The 20,050-nt window shown below is 36.5% G+C and overlaps 1 protein-coding gene across 1 annotated transcript in view; it reads right to left on the reverse strand.

Annotated features, from left to right (window-relative positions):
• Positions 1 to 20,050, reverse strand: part of FBN2 (fibrillin 2) — a 222,488-nt gene that overhangs the window by 26,899 nt on the left and 175,539 nt on the right. The window contains exons 37-50 of the mRNA XM_068535802.1: positions 18,404 to 18,565; positions 17,608 to 17,676; positions 17,029 to 17,154; positions 15,714 to 15,839; positions 14,953 to 15,105; positions 10,936 to 11,004; positions 9,911 to 10,036; positions 9,604 to 9,729; positions 7,863 to 7,988; positions 5,919 to 6,035; positions 4,275 to 4,403; positions 3,736 to 3,855; positions 845 to 970; positions 25 to 177 (exon numbers count right to left, since the gene is read on the reverse strand). Of these exons, the coding sequence (XP_068391903.1) occupies positions 25 to 177; positions 845 to 970; positions 3,736 to 3,855; positions 4,275 to 4,403; positions 5,919 to 6,035; positions 7,863 to 7,988; positions 9,604 to 9,729; positions 9,911 to 10,036; positions 10,936 to 11,004; positions 14,953 to 15,105; positions 15,714 to 15,839; positions 17,029 to 17,154; positions 17,608 to 17,676; positions 18,404 to 18,565 (1,728 nt within the window). The remainder of the gene's footprint in view (positions 1 to 24; positions 178 to 844; positions 971 to 3,735; positions 3,856 to 4,274; positions 4,404 to 5,918; positions 6,036 to 7,862; positions 7,989 to 9,603; positions 9,730 to 9,910; positions 10,037 to 10,935; positions 11,005 to 14,952; positions 15,106 to 15,713; positions 15,840 to 17,028; positions 17,155 to 17,607; positions 17,677 to 18,403; positions 18,566 to 20,050) is intronic.

Genomic DNA, 20,050 nt, shown 5'->3' on the forward strand with positions numbered 1-20,050 from the left:
ATTTTAGGTAGTTGTTGCTCTTACCTTCATCATCTTTGGGGCACAGCTCACAGGGGTCCCCCCAGCCCTCTCCTGGCATCTTACTACAGCAGCATTTCGCCTTTGTGGTATTGAAAGCTTTGGGTACGGAACACTTTCCATTTTCAAAGTTTGTGAAACAGAAGCTCTGGCGAGTATCTAATCAAGAAAGCAAACATCACAGACCTCCTTACTGGTCATTTTAAAAGATGGAATAATTTGTACATAACTCTGTTTCCGACAGACCATTTCTCATGGGCTGAACATGTGATGCAGATTAGATGAGCAGTTAAAAGATAGGTCTGGAAATCCTCAATTGCTGATATCACTTGCCAGTTTAAACTGACCGCTCTGTAAAATTGTATTTAATTATTTAAAATATTTACAATATTTTAATAATGTGCTTAGGAAATTTGAGAAATCATGCTCAATATTAAAATGATTTCCATGTCTTTTTTTTCCCCACTGTTACATTATAGCCTAACAAAATCAATCTAGGTAATTTTCAGTAAGTTACATCATATCAGAAGCAACTCCTCACCAATGTACAAAAAAATCTATGCCAACCACAGAATGAAAATGATGAAACAAGGTAACAATTTTTCTTTTAGTATGAAGATTTTTTAAAATGTAGAAACAGAGCCAATAATTCAAAGTACCTTAAAAATTGTCCAGTGCATATACATCTGAGACCTGCATTTTAAACTTACAGATGATGTATTTGCCAGAGACATATATTTTTAGTGACAAACACTGAATCATGGCTTACTGTCTAGCTCTGAAGTCTAAGGGCCAATTATGACAGAGAAGCCATTTCAAAACTTACCGAAGCATCTCCGTCCATTATCCGACAACACAAAACCAGGGGGACAGATGCACTGGAAGCCCCCAGGAGTATTGGTGCAGGAACCAAAAAGACAGATGTTGGGATCTTCGTCACATTCATTTATATCTGCAGAAGAGCAGGATAATTTATTGATTTAATCAAATCAAAACACTGTTCAATATCTGAAAATAATTTGTCCACACTCTTAACAGTTCACTAGCCATTGGATATTTAATATGAAACAATACATTGCATTATGTATACGTTTAACTTATCTTTAAAAAATAAAGTGTCACTGCTTCAAAAGTCAAAGATTACATCCAGTTTCAATCAACCATATGCCCCAGACTCCCAAGTTGGTCTCCAGCTCTCCAGACTTGACCCCTGGGGGTGTTTTTACATCCACCTGCCTACCTGACAGGACCACTTCAATGTCTCACAGGCATCGCATCCTCAGCAATGGTCCCCTTCTATGATGCCCCTCTCAGCAATCCACACTGGGGACCTGGAATCACATTTATTCCTCTCCCTGACCTTTCAACTTTCACATGCAAGCAGCAGGTGGCCTGTAATTCCTACCTCCTCTCTACATTCAAACTCAACATCATTTGCCGCCTGGATTATTGCAGATCTCCCAGCTGGACTGCTGCATCTCCTTCTCTCCTCTTCACACTGCCACCAGGGCTGGTTTTCTAAAACACACACCTACTTGAAAAGCTGTGCCTGTGGAACTAGGGGAACTCAGACATGTGTTGAGAATTTTATCATTTCCACCTGACCCCAGAATGGTTCCTTAAAATATACAGGGATTCCTTACCAGTGATGCTTGGCCTTTTTTCATTGGAAGTGCTTACTTAACGGGTTGTTTTAACTCAATGAATAAACATGACACAATTTCAGGCACATTAGAACATAAGCTCCATGAGGACGTGATGTGTCTGTCTGTCTGGATCACTGCTGCACCCTCAGCTTAGTCCAGCACAGTGTCTGGCACATTCTACATTCTCAATTTATATTTGCAGGATTTTAATGAGTGAGTCATACCACATCGTTTCTAAAGCAACCTGCAGTGCCCCATACTGCCTGCAGGACTGAGTGCAATCTTCTGAGCTGGCCAGTCGACGCTCCTTACCACGTCTGTGCTGCCTCTCTTTTCAAAATGCCTCTCTGTTCCATTTCCTTCTTTGATTAGTAAATTTCTATCCAACATTTCAGAGACACCTCAAATGTCACCAATCCTTTGTGACAGGCTTCCTGACATGCCATCCTCTCACCACCTCCATCATTATTCACAGCCTCCTACTGTGATCCCACAACCTGAACAGACCCCAGTACAGTGTCTGTCACGCTGAATTGTAAGGATATCTTTACAAAGTGGGGTTTCTTACGAAATACATCTTTTCTCTTAGGCAGTAAGTTACCTGTAGGAAAAAACTTCCTTTTTGTATTTCCAGCACCTAAAAGATGCTGTGTCCACTGTAATGTCCACTGAATGTCAGGATGGATTCATGTGTGTGTGTGTGTGAGTGTACATATAGTCACGTTAGGAAGCATTTCATCTAGGAAAATTGGTAGAAGAGATTCTATTGATAGGATGAAGGAAATATTCTTACAGTGAAGTAAGTTAGTTAAAAACCCATTCTTAAGACATGTGAAACAGTGATGTTGTTTATCAGTGGATAAAGAAATACTCCTGAGGTTTAAAAAAATGTAAGTGAATCACAGATTTTTTTCACTAAGAAAAAAGGTAGCTAAGCCTTTCTGATACAAAGAGGCATATGCATTTCTATTTCCTCCTTATGGCTGACACACTGCTGCTATCTTTGCTCCATAAAGAGATGAATCACAGGGATGCTGAAGAATTGAGATTAAATATAAACAAAGAAAATGAAAGAAAGGATCTTAAACTTTTCAAGAAAGCTTTTGCTAAGATGCTTCTAGTATTATTATCGATTATTTTTAAGTATTAAAAACACTAGACACTCTTACAAGGAACTATACAAATCAGACAAAAAAGGGACAAGATATAAACACCAAATTGGAATGACTAGGGATACCTGTTACTTGTAATTATATGGTCTGAAAAGAAATTAAATTTAACTAAGTGAACTGTTTCCTTCAGTTCCATCTGTATAAGTCCCTTGAGTGTGAACAGTAGAGCTACTTAGAATATTTTTAAGAAACTGGGTAAGTCAAAGGCAAAAAAACTCTTAACAATCATTTCACGTTAGAAGAACCACACTAAGATGCTGGTGCTTCTGAATTTCAACAAAACTGTTAAAAATAATTTGTACAAAAGTGAAATAAAGTAACTGTAAAAAGGTCGGTCTTCATCATGTCCACCAGGCAATTCTGGGACCCACTTTTCATGTGGTTACAGTGTTCTTGTACACTGGGAGAGTTTCCACAGAAAAACATCTGTTCTGACAAATGGAGTAATATTTTCTGTTTTGACATGTGGCCTTCCCAGGGAAAAAAAATGTTTCAACAGCATTGTCAAGACTTTCTGCTTCACATTTCTAGGACTCCAGACACCTTTAATAGCTGTTTTAAAATTGGTTGCCAAAGATTACAATTTTTGTAGACACTCTTTAAATTCAGTAGAAAGTCTCTGTTGACATTTGGAAAAAAGCTTAGAATGCACTGAAAATTCTTTGACTAGTATAAGATTTCTGTTAATGAAAAATCCCACATCCTTAAATTCTTTATTCCCACCACTCCACCTTCAAATCATTTCCGATGGTTCAATAAAACAGATGTAGGCAGCTATATGTTTAATTCCTTGGGTCAGCATGCTTACAGTGGTTTGGAGTTAATATATTTCCACAGAGTCTATACCAGGTCTTATTATACTAAACAGCTCACGGACTCAAAATAAACGTTAGCCTTACCGATGCAATTCTCGCTTTTTACTTCATACCCTGGGGGACAGATGCATCTGAAGGATCCCTCCAAATTCTGACAGGTGCCAGGAGAGCAAGAGCCAGGAAGGGCAACACACTCATTAGTATCTTTAAAGAGAAACAAGAAAAAAATGATTTAAAGACGAGACGATTGTTGCCAAAGGATATTAACATGAACTCAACTCAGGCCCTCTGATCTGCCACGTCACTATGGGCAAATATGCCCTCAGAGACTTTTGACATATTGTGTATTACTCATTTGGCAAGAGGCTAATTTTCCTTTGTCTACGTTTATTGAGACACGGATAGCCTGAAGCTCTATCCCAATAAAAACACTGCATACGAGTCATTCCCAACTGTTTGAGTAAACCGTTTACCAAAATTTCCCATGAAATTTATCTTGGTCATGTAATCAGATGGCCAAATGAAATGCAAATGTGTCCCGAAGTTGGTGGGTGGGGGGGAAATCACATCATTATTTTACAAAACAAAACAACATAAAGACTGTTTATTATGTACATACGTACCTATACAGTTCTTGCCATCTGGAGTAAGTTCATAGCCTTCATTACATAAACACTTGAAGGAGCCAATTTCATTAAAACACCGTCCATTTCTGCACACCTGACCAAAAAAGGAACTGCACTCATCTACGTCTGTAAGCAAACAGGAGTTAGCTTTTCAGAGAGAGCTCTTAACACATATTCTGTCACAAGTTGCAACTTAAAAACATATTCATTGGTAGATATTTACAAAACCCTACATTACAATTCCTCATCAACACAGAGAAAAATGGCTCATATCATAAGGATCAGGTGACTAATAAAGGTAACACAGATCTCTCCTGCAGGCTTAAGGTGAAGCTTTCCATGCTTTCCAATTGAAAACTAGTTCTCATCCTGGAGGTAAGAGTATACACGGATTTAACTGGACCGCCCAGTTTGCAGGTAACTTTACCTGGAGGTAAGCTGACTATATTCAAAGGACAAATAACGAAGCATATCAAAAATACAGAAAAATCAATTCTATGAAAAACACTCTAGAATTGCTGACACGTTTTTCTGTCGATTTGAAAAAAAAGTTCTTAAGTGGTAGGTTTTCAGTTAAACTTAGGGTTGATCCCGTTTGAGTAATTTTTTAGTTTGTTTGCAGATTAGACTTTGATCAGAGCCATATTTGTATCTTCCATTCTCCCTGGCTGTACAAAGGGTCTGAGAAACTACAGACAAGAAGGTGGTTCAATAAAATGTCTAGTTAGCTCTAAATTTTTTCACCAGAATTTTATAAAATAAAGAAAGCTGAGAGGAATATATATTGGATTAAATTAGGAGGTGGGTTTGAGCTGTGATGGTTCCATTAAGGTAGAAGGCCTGAGTTACTTTCACATACCTTACAGGATAATGTGAATTAAGAGATGTTATGTAGTAAAGCACCAGTATAGTGTCTGGCACATGGTAAATGAAATATTGTCAGTGTTTGTTGTCGTATCTTTTACTATCTTCTCCACCAACTACAGGACCCCCTCCTCCTCCTCCAGTCACTTTCAATTTTTATTTCAATCACTGTCTGTTAGAGGCAAAGGCTAAAATTCTGTGCCATGCAGAGAAGACAGTTTTATTTTCCACTGAAAGTTTACAGTTGTTCACAGAGATTAAATAGGTTTCTGAGGGCTGATTTGGAAACCTAGACACCACACACTCTTTCTGTGGAAAAAGGCATCCCTTGCTTCAAAAGCTGACGGAAAATAAAATTTCAAAACACAACGTGTTTTTCAGCTGTAGATTGTCAGTGTTTGAATGTAAATCAAGAATAGATTTTATGAAATACTTGTAATAACACTGAAACCATAACAGGTCTAACTTTGATCCCATCTAAGGGGTAAAAATAACCCCAAACCATAAATCAGTCCCAATATATTTACTATCATCTGCATGGCCTTTTCCCTTGAATTGACTGGTTGATTTACATAGTATTCAACCCAGCAGATTGTCTTGTGATTATTTAAGCCAAGAGTGTGACTTTAGTTAACCAGAAATTAGTTAATGATATTACATATCTTTTGGCACACATGCTCAATTTGAATAATAAAAATATTTATTCTTTGGCTTTATTCTGTGTTTCAGGATATTGTGTAGAAATGAAAGAGAAGCAATAAAGGACTGAGTACTTACCCAGGCAATCATTATTATGAGTGAGTTCAAAGCCTGGGTAGCAGAGACAGTTATAGGATCCAACGGTGTTTTTACAAGTTCCATTTCCACATGGATGCCGCTCACATTCATCAACATCTACAAAGAAACATTGGCTCAAAGGAATTCAATTTTTTACTAGAAAAACGCAGCCTATTAAACATTTAGATTTTTTTAAACTACTGGCTTACTTAGATTTTCCTCATTCAATACTAAGAACCCACATTTATTTAAGGAAAGTAAGTATGAGGTAGAGCTAACTCAGAAGTAGAAAATTATAGGAAAAAGTGCCACTTAATGACTTACAGGAACATATACGACGCAGAAAAGAACTGGACTAATAAGCAAGCAACTGTCTCCTTAGTGAGAGGTTTTAATGAATAGGTTCGCTTGTCAATTGTAAGGAAATCAATCTTTTGAAACACTAGAACAATTTGTTCTATTAAGCATTATAAATGCTCCCGCAGAAATTTTCATATCTTAATTTGATCAGCACAACAAAGGTAAACTTTAATTTCCTAAATTTTATGAATCAGTGGAATCTAAATTGAAAAAGTCTATTAGAGTTCAATTATTATTAGCCTTTGAAAAAATGGAATTAATATTTAGAAAGGTCATGGTATATAACAGAGGAGACACTAGACTATGAATTCCAGGATGCTGAAAAAAAAAAGAGGGTATTACTGTTCCTTAGGAAGGAAGCTTTGTTTAAGAGAGGTATTACCAAGGAGTCTAGCTGACTTTCATCATGGATGAATTGTTAGGACCAAGGACAGATTTTCACCATATGAATTTCTGAACCATAAATCTCAGGGTGTTTTTTAGCAAATCATATCCTCCCTCTCAGAGAGAACAGCCAGGAGAAGCATATATAAGCAAGCAATCTCAGAAAGTTCATGCAAATAGGGCCGCATCCTCCGTGTGTCCTTTGCACAAGCATTCCCTGGAGAATTTTTCCTAGGACGATGGGAAATGTCTGCAGGGGAGCTCTTAGGAGGCACTGGAAGAATGGAGACGTTCTCCAGGTGGTCCTCATGTATGGATATGCCATAAAGGAAACTAGTTCTGCCGTTCTGCTGTACTGAAATCTGACCTTACGATTCACAAAGATAGTATCTTAAATACCAAAAGAGTAGATGCACAACTTTAGCTTTTTCTAAACTGAGAACATGATAATTATAAATAGCCAACTTTTAAATTTAATTTTCCTCCTGCAAGCGCAAAGTGCTTCAGTGGAGATGAGCCAGTGGCTGACATCAGATTTAAGGAGTTTAAGCTGAGTTCCAAGGTGTTCAGCCCATCTGCTTTTGAAATCTTATTAATCATCAGCTCAGCAAGTACTTACTGAACACAATTATTGCTTAACTAACTGTACATTAGCTACTGGGGCTTTTCAAAGTTCCGCTATCTTTGCTTCTAAAAATTGTTTTTAAGAGTTGAAAAGCAAAACAAGCAGATAAATCTCATGTATTCAATGATTCGGGTGAAAGAAGCATATGTACGTATGTGTGTGTTTATATATTCATTTCAAAACTGTCACTCTGCTACTACTCCCTTGTATTCTTGCATTCCAAAAGGCTTTCTTGAGTGGGAAGCCAAAAGGCTTTCTTGAGAGGGGGGTAAATGGGCAGCTGGTACCGTGGTGATCTCAACGTAACCCTGAGTGTCCCAGAGCTCAGGTTAATAAGCATGTGAAAGTCACCTGGGGAAACAGGCTGTAAACACTGAACCCAAGAACATATTGTGGTGTGTCCTGCTTGCAAATTTTACATTGAATAAAACCATAAACAGTTACACAGGGCTCATTTTTTGTAAGACTGTTTCTGACAGAGACTTGGTAGTTACTTGTGGCGAGTGACCGAACTGTAATCTCTTCTGAAGTCTCAGCTCCACGTCACCCCCTGAAACTAATGTCCTCCTTCTTACCCATGCACATCGTCTGGTCCTGAGAAGCCTTAAAGCCGTTGTGGCAGATACACTGGTAACTTCCTTGTAAATCCACACACAGGCCATGACTGCAAACATTAGGAATTTCTAAACATTCGTTGCGATCTAGCACAAAAAATAAAACACATGTTATACATATCTGATCTTTATTAAGATTCCTTCATTTTTTTCCACAGGCGCTGTTTCTATAATCTGCTATTATTACAGACAGTCTGAAAGTGAACCATAACAACAGCTGAATCAAAATAAGCAAGGGTTTAAAAGTATCCAAACCTTTTCAAAAAATTTTAAATCATGCAATTTTTACATGCTGATTGGTATCTCAAGGACATTATTTTATTTTAGGTCCAATTCCAGGAAAATCCATTGAGAGACCTCTTCTTTTCCTAACAAAAGAATCTAAAAGATATGGTAAAATAGGTTCAATACGAATGAATAGATTTACTTAGAAAATCTTTTCAAAATTATCTTTTTTCTCTTTTTTTAATTGGAGTATAATTGTTTTACAGTGTTGTGTTAGTTTCTGCTGTACAGCAAAGTGAATCAGCCACACGTATACATATATCCCCTCTTCCTTGGATTTCCTTCCCATTTAGATCACCACAGAGCATTGAGTAGAGTTCCCTGTGCTATACAGTCTGTTCTCATTACTTATCTATTTTGTACATAGTAGTGTATATATGTCAATCCCAATCTCCCAATCCATCCTACCCTCCCTTCCCCCCTTGGTATCCGTACATTTGGTCTCTATGTCTGTGTCTCTATTTCTACTTTGCAAATAGGTTCATCGATACCATTTTCTAGATTCCACATACATGTCCTAATAAAAATAACCAAGAGATCACTGAAAAACTCAAAGAGGAAATCAAAAAATACCTAGAAGCAAATGACAATGAAAACACGACGACCCAAAACCTATGGGAGGCAGCAAAAGCAGTTCTAAGAGGGAAGTTTATAGCAATACAATCTTACCTCAAGAAACAAGAAAAATCTCAAATAAGCAACCTAACCTTACACCTAAAGCAACTAGAAAAAGAAGGACAAACAAAACCCAAAGTTAGTAGAAGGAAAGAAATAATAAAGATCAAAGCAGAAATAAATGAAATAGAAACGAAGAAAACAATAGCAAAGATTAATGAAACTACAAACTCGTTCTTTGAGAAGATAAAATTGATAAACCTTTAGCCAGACTCATTGAGAAAAAAAGGGAGAGGACTCAAATCAATAAAATTAGAAATGAAAAAGGAGAAGTTACAACTGACACAGCAGAAATACAAAGGATCATGAGAGAATACTACAAGCAACTCTATGCCAATAAAATGGACAACCTGGAAGAAATGGACAAATTCTTAGAAAGGTACAACCTTCCAAGATTGAACCAGGAAGAAACAGAACATATGAACAGACCAATCACAAGCACTGAAATTGAAACTGTGATTAAAAATCTTCCAACAAACAAAAGCCCAGGACCAGATGGCGTCACAGGCGAATTCTATCAAACATTTAGAGAAGAGCTAACACCTATCCTTCTCAAACTCTTCCAAAATATAGCAGAGGGAGAAACACTCCCAAATTCATTCTATGAGGCCACCATCACCCTGATACCAAAACCAGACAAAGAAAATACCTTTTTTGATAGGAAAGCATGGACAGTTTTTAGTGCAGGAAGTATAAAGAACATTGTGCTCAGTGTCAAAGAACGAGTCATTCTCTTTCTTACCTACACAGGCTCCGTTGGGTGAAAGTTTGAAACCTGCAGCGCACTCGCAGCGGTAGCTGCCGGGACTGTTGATGCAGTCGGCATTTCGCTGGCAGAGGTTATCACCGTTGCTGCACTCATCAATATCTGAAAGAGCAACAATTCCGTTTTTAAAACTTCGTTATTGCATCAGTATTATATTCACTTAACCAATTTGGTGATCAACTCCCAAATGTTGTAGAAGAAACAGTAAAAATCAGAAAACTGTCTAAAAACCAGTTATGTCTGCCAAACTTTTTTGGATAAGGTCACACATCATTCAGATTACCTTCACAGACCAGGAGCAGGTCATTGTAGCTGAATCCCGTAGGGCATTCACAGCGGAAACTGCCAATCTGGTTAATACACACACCATTTGCACAAATGCCTGGAATCTCTTTACATTCATCAATGTCTGCAATTGAACAGATGTGATCAAATATACAGGGTTCTCCTTAATGTATTCACCGTAAAACCTTGAATAATACTATGTGTACACTGGAGTGAAAACACACACTCAGTGTCACAAAAATCAATTCTATACCAGTATGAATGATTTTGTGGTTTATGAAAGCATATAGATCATAAGATATTATATCCTTTGAACAGTGATGAAAAAAAATGAAGTAGCTGATCAAATATACCAAGTGATATTAGTGTCAATTTAGCAAATGAACTTCCTAGGGAATCAAGCTTCCTCTTAAGTTACGTGTCAGGCTCCCCAAATTGCTATCAGTCATCTGATAAAGCCAGCTATGTTTTTTTAATTTTATGTCCTTTGTTATACATGCACTGATAATGGACACTTAAAACTATATTGTTTATTTAATCTTTGCGGAAGAAAAGTAGATTGTGCAACAGGAAGTACATTCAGGAGGAAGTGATTTATATAATTAATAATTCTGCAAATTCATAAGTAGGTTGGGAGAAAGGAATACTGTAAAAATACACCCAAAACTTAAACGTATACTTATGAAAACAGATGGTAAAGGTTAAAATAAAGTGGATTATTTAGAGTCATGTAATACAATATTCATGAAGAGGAAAACTAAAGTTTCAGCTTGATATGTACAAAATCTTGAGATAGTCACATAACTATCATAACTCAATCACCAGACTATGTTGATGGACTAATCCCACTGTTAACACTTGGTTAGAGGCTGTAAACATGTTATTTCTTTCTTGTCTAACTATATTAGATCCAAATACAGATTATTATCTTTTATGGTACTTTAGACTTTAAAAACACTGAACAAATTTTTACAAAATGCTACGTGTATGTATTAAAATAAACATAATTTAGAAAAAACTCACCAACAGCTTTTCCAGTGTGAATGTCAAAGGTGAATCCAGGAATATTTCCACATATGGTTTTAAAGTCAGCTTTAAAATATAAACAAAGCAAATGCGCTCTTAAAATTCTCAAACTCCTTCAAAATAACATTTTACATAGTATTACTTTTACTGACAGATATATTTTATATTATTCACAATGAGACATTTTAATTTCAATTATATTTATTTGATAACAATGCCAGCTTCTGCAAGGAGTGAATCTAGGCATACTTTATCATTATTATTATTGCTATTCTTATTATTATCATCATTAACTTTTTACTGCTCTGATATTAGAAGTAAATCATTATAAGATTCAAAATATCTACTTTAGGCATTTAAATTCTTTTTATTTGGATATGGAGGGCTTTAAAAATGATCCGATTTAGGTAGATTGAAAAACCAGGTTAGTGTACAAATTTAAAAAGGGATTAGAATTGCACAAAGGCATAGGCATGCAAAAATAATTTTGTAGTGGTGAAACATGTTAACAGTGAGTAATGAATGAGACATGAATTTTGTCTTTTTTTAACATAAATGTCTATTTGTTGGAATGTGAAATTTGAGGCATCGAAAACAATGCATCGTGGAATAAAATAGAGACTATGAGAGTCACTCCACATAATTCACCAAACTAATAGTCTAATTTTTAAGAAGCATATTTCTTCTAATGCCCACTGCTACACACATGAATAAAACTCTTGAAAACAGTATCAAGTAAACACATACTGCAGACTATACTCCAAGTGCTATCTGGGGAGGGACTTTGTCTACTTCATCCACCAATATTCACCAAGCATCCAGAACACATAGAGAGGCACATCACAGGTGCTCAATTTAATGGCTTCTAACTGCGTGGCAATATGCGAATTGTAATTTGTATACATCATCTCATTTAATCATCACTAAAGGGACTTCCCTGGTGGTGCAGTGGTTAAGACTCCATGCTCCCAGTGTGGGGGGCCCGGGTTCGATCCCTGGTCAGGGAGCTGGATCCCACATGCATGCGGCAACTAACAGTTGGCATGCCACAACTAAGGAGCCTGCCTGCTGCAACTAAGAACCAGCGCAACCAAAAATAAATAAATAAATGATCGTCCTTATAACCATATCAATTAGTCACTGTCATCACTGATTTATTATCCTTATTTAGCATATGAGGAATCAGTTTCAGAAAGGATAAATAATCATGGCAGAGCTGTGATTTAAATACAGACCAGTCTATCAAACCTAAGCCCTTTACTTCCTCTCACCTAAAAAAGTAATATTTAATTCCCCAAACCAATGATTTTCAATTTCTAACTGGTGAAGTTTTCAAATTACAGAATTATAAAAATGTTCCTATTTGTTTTTTTGGAACAAAACTAGGGCAAGATAGAGCTAAGAAAATCCACTTGTGCCAAAGCAATCTTAACACATTTTTGACTGGAGATGTATTACGGCCACAGGCATTAGTTTCTGCAAAAATCCCCCAGTCAATAATGTATTAAGAAAGAAGGACAAAGCTGGAAGTATCAAGATCCCTGACTTCAAACTATACTACAAAGCTACAGTCATCAAAACAGTATGGTGCTGGTACAAAAACAAACACATAAATCAATGGAACAGAATAGAGAGTCCAGAAGTAAACCCACACTTATGTGATCACTTAATTTATGACACAGGAGCCCAGATTATACAGTGCGGAAAACACAGTCTCTTCAATAAATGGTGCTGGGAAAACTATACAGACACTTGCAAAAGATTGAAACTGGCCACTTTCTTACACCATATAAAAAAATAAACTCAGAATACATTAGAGACTTAAATGTAAGACTGGAAACCATAAACTCCTAGTAGAAAACATAAGCAGTATGCTCTTTGACACTGGTTTTAGCAATATTTTTTTTGAATCTGTCTCCTCAGGCAAGGGAAAGAAAAGCAAAAATAAACAAATGGGACTACATCAAACGAAAAACCTTTTGCACAGTGAAGGAAATCATCTACAAAATGAAAAGGCAATCTACTGAATGGGAGAAGATATTTGCAAATGATATATCCAATAAGGGGTTAATATTGAAATATACAAAGAGTGGTCACAACTCAATATAAAAAATACAAACAATCTAGTTAAAAATGGGCAGAGGACTTGAATAGACATTTTTCCAAGGAAGACATACAGATGGCCAACAGACACAAGAAAAGATGCTCTATGTCAGTGATCATCAGGGGAAGGCAAGTCAAAACCACAGTGAGATATCACCTCACACCTGTCAGAATGGCTATTATCAAAAAGACCACACATAACAAGTGCTGGTGAGGATGAGGAGAAAAGGGAATCCTTGTGTACTGTTGGTGGGAATGTAAATTGGTGCAGCCACTATGGAAAACAGTACGGAGGTTTCTTAAAAAATTAAAAATAAAACTGCCATACAATTCAGCAATTCCACCTCTGAGTATTTACGTGAAGAAAACAAAACAGTAACTCAAAAAGATATATACATTTTTATGTTCTCTGCAGTATTATTTACAATAGCCAAGATATGGAAGCAACCTAAGTGTCCACTGATGGATGAAGTGATAAACAAGATGTGATATACTGTATGTATATATACACACACACATATATATACACAATGGAATATTACTCAGCCATAATAATGAATGAAATCTTGCCACTTTCAACAACATAGATGAGTCTAGAGGGCATTTTGCTACGTGAAATAAGTGAGACCAAGAAAGACAAGCAATGTATGACTTCACTTATATGTGGAATCTAAAAAACAAAACAAATGAACAAAACAAAACAGAAACAGAATCGTAGTTATAAAGAAAAACTGGTGGTCACCAGAGGGGAAGGGAGTTGGGGGTTGGGCAAAATAGACGTGAGGGATTAAGAGGTACAGATTTCCAGCTATAAAATAAATAAGTCACAGGAAAGTAATGTATCCATAAGGAATGGTCAATAAAATTGCAATAACTTTGCATGGGGACATATGGTTACTAGACTTATTGTGGAGATCAATCCATAATGTATATAAATGTCAAATCACTATGTTGTAATCCTGAAAATAATATTGTATATTAATTATACTTCAATTAAAAAAAAAAGAGAAAATCCATTTGCCCACTGAATTTGAGCCACTGAGAAAGGCCCCATATGTCACTTTTCACCATGTCTCTCCTTAATTTCATCATGTTAAATGAAACATTTTAATAAATATAGCCTAAGTAATACTATATTTGGTAACAAATGCATAACCATTGTTTCTTATTTGTCCTATTGGTTCAACTCTTAGTATCTACAACTATTAAGAGTGATCCCTTCTCAGGTCATAAAAGAACCTGAGTGGGCAACAATTTTAAGACGATTTTTTTGCTCTTGTCTGTATTACCGTTCAGTTTTTCTTTCAAAAGAATCTGTGCTTGGAGAAAAATTTTACTGTGTAAAGACCAGCTCTCTTTTCTGCCTAAAAATTTCAGGTAAGTTTGAGGGAAATGATGCAAAGGAAAACTTTGACACTACATTGCTTTTATGTTAAGTTTGCTCATCAAATCCATTTTTTGCATATTTTCCAAGGTTGAACTAAAAAGATACTTACTGAGCTTGCTGGACTTTAAATGACCACAAATTTTTAAATCAAAATGACACCTTCTAAATATAGCATGATGACACACAATAGTTTCTCAATAAATACTTGTTTTATGAATAAAAGAATAATTAAGCAGCATGGTTTAAGATAATGAGTTTAAATGGACTAGCGTTATAAATTTTAATTTCAGCAATGGGGCTTATTTTCAGGATCCAGACTCCTACTCAACAGACATCTCAGGAATTAGTGTTTGAATCCCAAAGAGGGCTGCTTGAGAAACCGAGCCATATGACCTCTTGGGTATTTTCAGAACGGAGTGTGTCTGCTTTCCGTACTTTTAGTACTTTTTGCTTTTCCTCTACTGTTACATGTATACCTGTGTCACTGACTCGGCCTGCAGCAGAAGCAGGAGCTGTGTGCTTACCCGTTCCTGGCGTTGGGCATGGTTCACAAGGTTTGTTCCAGGCTTTGCCCACATTGTATGTGCAGCAGCACATCCTCTTTGTCACATTAAAAGGCAACTCATTCTCACAAGTGGTTCCATTATAGCTTCGGTAGCAGAAGCTTTTTCTCATGTCTACATAGAGAAAAACAAGTAAGCCAACCGATCCTATCAGCAAGCAGCTAATAGCAAACCCCAGACACCTGGACACACCAAACTTCCTCGATTAACTCTGAAAATATTCACGGTCGTTTGGAAGTGTCTTAAAATAATTCCTTAAGCTGAACACAAATCATTTTTAGATAAGCATCTTTCCTGTTTTTAAATAAGGGGTTTCATTTACAATTTTCTTGGGGGGACAAAGTTAATAGATACTTCTCTATTCAAATGCATTTATTTAATTTAAAAAGCATTACATGTTAAATTTTAAATGTTCTCTTATTCATAAAATAATGTTCACTTTACATGAATGGAAAATAAAAATTATTTAAGAATATATATTTACAATATTTGATGAAATTTTCTACCTGACTCATGCTTTGTAACATGCAACTACATAGCCAAAGTTCAAAAATATGATACAGACCCAGAAGTTTATAAGACTTTGAAATACTTCACTATTCATAAAGATTTAACTTCCAAACTTTCTGAATAATAATTCTGAGATGTAAGTATCTGAGAGATAACTGTTGGCCAGGAAGCCAGCAACTGTGACCTAATCAATCTCAGAGACCTTTACCTACCCATACAGTTGTGGCCTCCATTGACCTGCATGTATTCAGGTGGGCAAATGCAGGTGTAATTTCCCAGGGTGTTGTAGCAAGTCCCAGGTCCACACACACCAGGATGTGCAAAACACTCATCAATATCTAGAGGATGCAAGAATATCCATTAATTAGTAAATATTTTCCCCATGAATTTATATCACTTAAACTACTGAACAAAGCATATGGCTGATTCCCCAATTTCATATTTTTATAGAATTTATCTTATTTTTATAAAAATTAAAATTTAAAGCAGTTACATAGGAAATGCCCCCAAATATGCATTTACATGATATAAAATATGTCGTTCTTCTGAAGAATAAAAACCTAACATTAAAAAATAAAGATGATCAAAATAAAGTATTCCAAAGTGGCAAAAAATAACTTAAATGGCACCTATATTTTTTAATTGAAATTTAATATTCTTCAAATGGAATTGCTTTAAAGCTACTTTACTCTTATGTCATTGAAAACCAAATTTTAGTGTCAAGTTTAAACTGAATGCAGTTAGAAAAGCCTTTTTCTTTATAGCTCCTTTCAAATTAGCACCCATTCAGAGATTCTAGAAGTAGCACAGCTGCTGGGTATTCTCCTTATTAAATCATATTTCTTCCAGATGCATTTATCTAACATGTTCCAAAAGAAAGGTTATAATGGAAACAATTACATTACATGTTTAATGTTCATTTTTTAGAAGCATGCATTCATTCATTCCATAAATAAATACTGAGATTCTACTGTAAGCTAGAACTTGTAGCTATAAAGATGAAATAGATGTGGACCTTGCTTCAAGAAGCTCCCAGTCTAGTGGGGAGACAGGCCTCTAAAAGGATGATTACACCGCCATGTGAGAAGTTGGGGATGGAACCAAGAAAGGCATCTGCATAACCTTTGAACTGCTTCATACTATGTTGTCCAACATTTAAGTTACTGAAAATATTAGCCTGATGGTTGCATTTCAAACTTACCTATTTTGCTATATAAAGTATAATTTATTGGTATTTGAACTAATAACTTATTTTGATACTGAATGTTTTCATACTATTCCAGCTTCCCCCACTTATTACCAGCCCATTTACTCAGAGAAAAATGATGGTAAATTGTGGCAAATAATATGTAAATTAATTTATCTATCATCATACAACTTAGCAGCATTGATAGGAAAAGAAAAAAGCTATGAACCAGTCTCAACATATCCTTTGATAAAATTCAAAGATGGACCCTTTTCTCCAGGCCTGACCAGTAATTTTGTTTTAAATAGCACTAATAATTCTTAGGTATAAATTTATCTCACCTTCACAGATGCGGGTTTCCTCACTGAGGTAGTAGCCTTGAGGGCACTCACACTGGAAGCTCCCGAAAGTGTTGATACAGTTTCCACCCTGGCAGAGACCTGGTAACTCCTGGCATTCATCAATATCTGCAAAAGGGGAGACAGCTCAGATACCATCATGAAAGACAAGAGTTACCATGAAAGCTTTCAAACATGTGATACTGTAAGACCTGCAGACTTCCACACATCCAAGTGAATGCACGCTTAGATGGGAGGTTTATTCTGACCATGAATTTTCTTGGCTTTGTCATGGAACTTTGCTATAATCTGAGAAGAGTAATTACAGCAAGCTGAGGATGATTCAAGTTGGGGATAATTATAAGAAGAGTTTCTCTGCAGAACAATCACCCATCAGGTCACTGCAATGGGTCAAATCTTTCTGATTTACAAATGGTTATTCAGCAGACTGGTAATTGTCCATCTGTAATTTTGCAAAATAATCTTGTTGGGACTGTTCCACACCAACTTTTCTACCAGATTTCCTCTAAAGTAAGTTCTTTACCTTGTTTAAATCTGGTTGACAATTAGAGGTATGCTCACCTTCTAAGATGATTGTGATGGGGTTAGGTCTGAAGCCTTCACCTCCAGGACACAAAGTGTAATATTCAGCTGCAAAACAATGGAAAAAAAGAAATTTGATACCTGTGTGCAAGAGGCTGACAGTGAATTAGCACTTAACAACTGCCAGGCTCAAAGCACACATCCTAAGGGGTGTATCTACATTCTCCTTAGTGCCTTTTCAAATATACTATCTTTAAAAGTACATTACATTTTACTTGAAGTAAGATCATTACTTCATAAATTATATACAAAGTAGAATAACAAAACCCATTTGCTTTTCATTAAAGAAAAAAATTATTTTCAGACAATTTATATCACAACCTTTTTGGCTAGTAAATAAAAACTAAAAGACTCAACAATTCAAAAGTTTCACCTATGTTCATATCAGGACATACATTTCAATTTAAGGCATCATATGACTGGACTTGAGGAATACAACTCATCTATGACCCTGAACTAAAACAACTGTGGAAAAGAACCAGGAATGGCCTTTATCTGTGACACCAGGGAGAATTGATATTATCATCATTCATATTGGATTGTGGTTCAAAACTGTTTTTTCTTTTTAGCATTATCAAGAAAAACAGTGAGAAGAGAGGAATTCAGATTCCTTTTATATGACACACTCTTGGCTGGTTTCAGCACAGTCGTGGAAAGTAGTCCAGATTCAAAGTTCTGACCCTCACTACCTCCCTCACCCCCTAGCAGCAGAAGAAAAGGGCAGCTAGTCCTCAGCTACCAGCGTTTCCCTCCTCTTCTTCCGTCCCATACTCACTGCTGTTGACGGGGGGGCAGGTCTCGCAGGGGTTCCCCCAGGCCTTCCCCAGAGAGCAGCAGCAGGACGAGCGGCTGACGCCCACCCCGATCTCAGTGTTGCAGGAGAGACTCCCGTCGCCCCGAGGACCGAACTTCAGGTAACAGTTGCCCACGCGATTGTCTGCGGGGCAACACAACAGCTTAAAATTGTCCTTATCAGAGTAAGAATGCCTTTTTGGAGAATGGTCACTCAAATGATGAAATTCAAATTCTGTACATTAATCCCCAGAACAGAATAATCTCTTGCTTTAAACTTTTTCAAGACTGAGTTGCAGGAATTAAATAAATCACACTTTTCTACGTCTAGACATCCCTATAGATCATGGACTAAACAAGATAGTAAGCAATTACTCATCTGGGACATTCTGGACCTTTAATAATATGATTGCAAAAAATGTTTCCTATAATCAATCTATAGTATGAGTTTATCAATAAAGGGAGTGAAATCCAATATAAGTTAATTTAAAGCAATGTATCCTATCACTGAAATATTGATAACGCCATCTCCTTCCTCTCCTCCCCATAATCTCCATTCTCCCACAGTTTAGTTTCAACTTGCACATTGAGTTTTGCAGGTTTTGGGAAAGCCAGTCTGTAACAACTTTAGGGAGGCTACTTAAGAGATCAATGAATCTCAAACTTTGTCTTGTCTCTATCTATAATTACCATCTAGATCACCTCATTAGTTCCATGACTTTAAATACTATCAAATTTGTGGTTCCACCTTTCACCTCTCCCCTGAACTCAGATCTTTCTGCCATGTGCCTAGTATTTGATTTCTCCTCTTAGATGTCTAAGGTAGTTTAGAGTTAACACGTCTAAAATCAAACACTTGATACGCTTTCCCGCACATACAAAACCTGCTCCAATCCTCTCCCAGGCTTCTGCATTTTCAATAAACAGAAACTCCAATTTTTTAATTGCTCAGGCCCTATACCTTGCAGTCAAACTTTGAATCCTTACTATCATGCCTTATTCAATCCAGTAATAAGGTCTGTCAACACTATTTTCAAAATATATCTGGAATCTGATGACTTACTACTGCTTCCAAATCACTACCACCTGAGTTCAAGCCACCATCATCCCTCACCTGGACTATTGCAATTGTTTCCTAACTCATCTCTGGACCCAACTATAGTCTCTTTTTCCCACCATAGCGGGAGTCATCCTTCAGAAGCATTAACTTAGGTCGGGCCACTCCCAGGGGTGTCCCACCTCAATCAGAGTAAAATCCAAAGTCCTTATTTCAGTCTATCAAGTAGTTTTCATCTCCAGCTGCACATTATAATCACTTGGGCAGCTTTTTATTATTTTACTTTTCTCATTTTTTTTTTTGGTTTTGTTTTTGTTGCTGAATCTCAGGTGCAGACAGAGGTGTTAACTCATGGTTCTGCTCTTACTAGGCCTGTATTCATTCATCCTTCCTTCCTCCTTCCCTCCCATTCTCTCTCTTTTATCCCTGCTCTCCATTCTCATTCCTCATCCCCTACCCAACCATATGAATGTGTTTAATATTATTTTTTTGGTCTGTGCTCCTGCAAAATTAGTGTTTTTGTTTTCGTGTGCACATTTTTAATTTCTATAAATGGTATTTTGTCGTATACCT

This window comes from Eschrichtius robustus, chromosome 2 (assembly GCF_028021215.1).
Source record: "Eschrichtius robustus isolate mEscRob2 chromosome 2, mEscRob2.pri, whole genome shotgun sequence".
NCBI lineage: Eukaryota > Metazoa > Chordata > Mammalia > Artiodactyla > Eschrichtiidae > Eschrichtius > Eschrichtius robustus.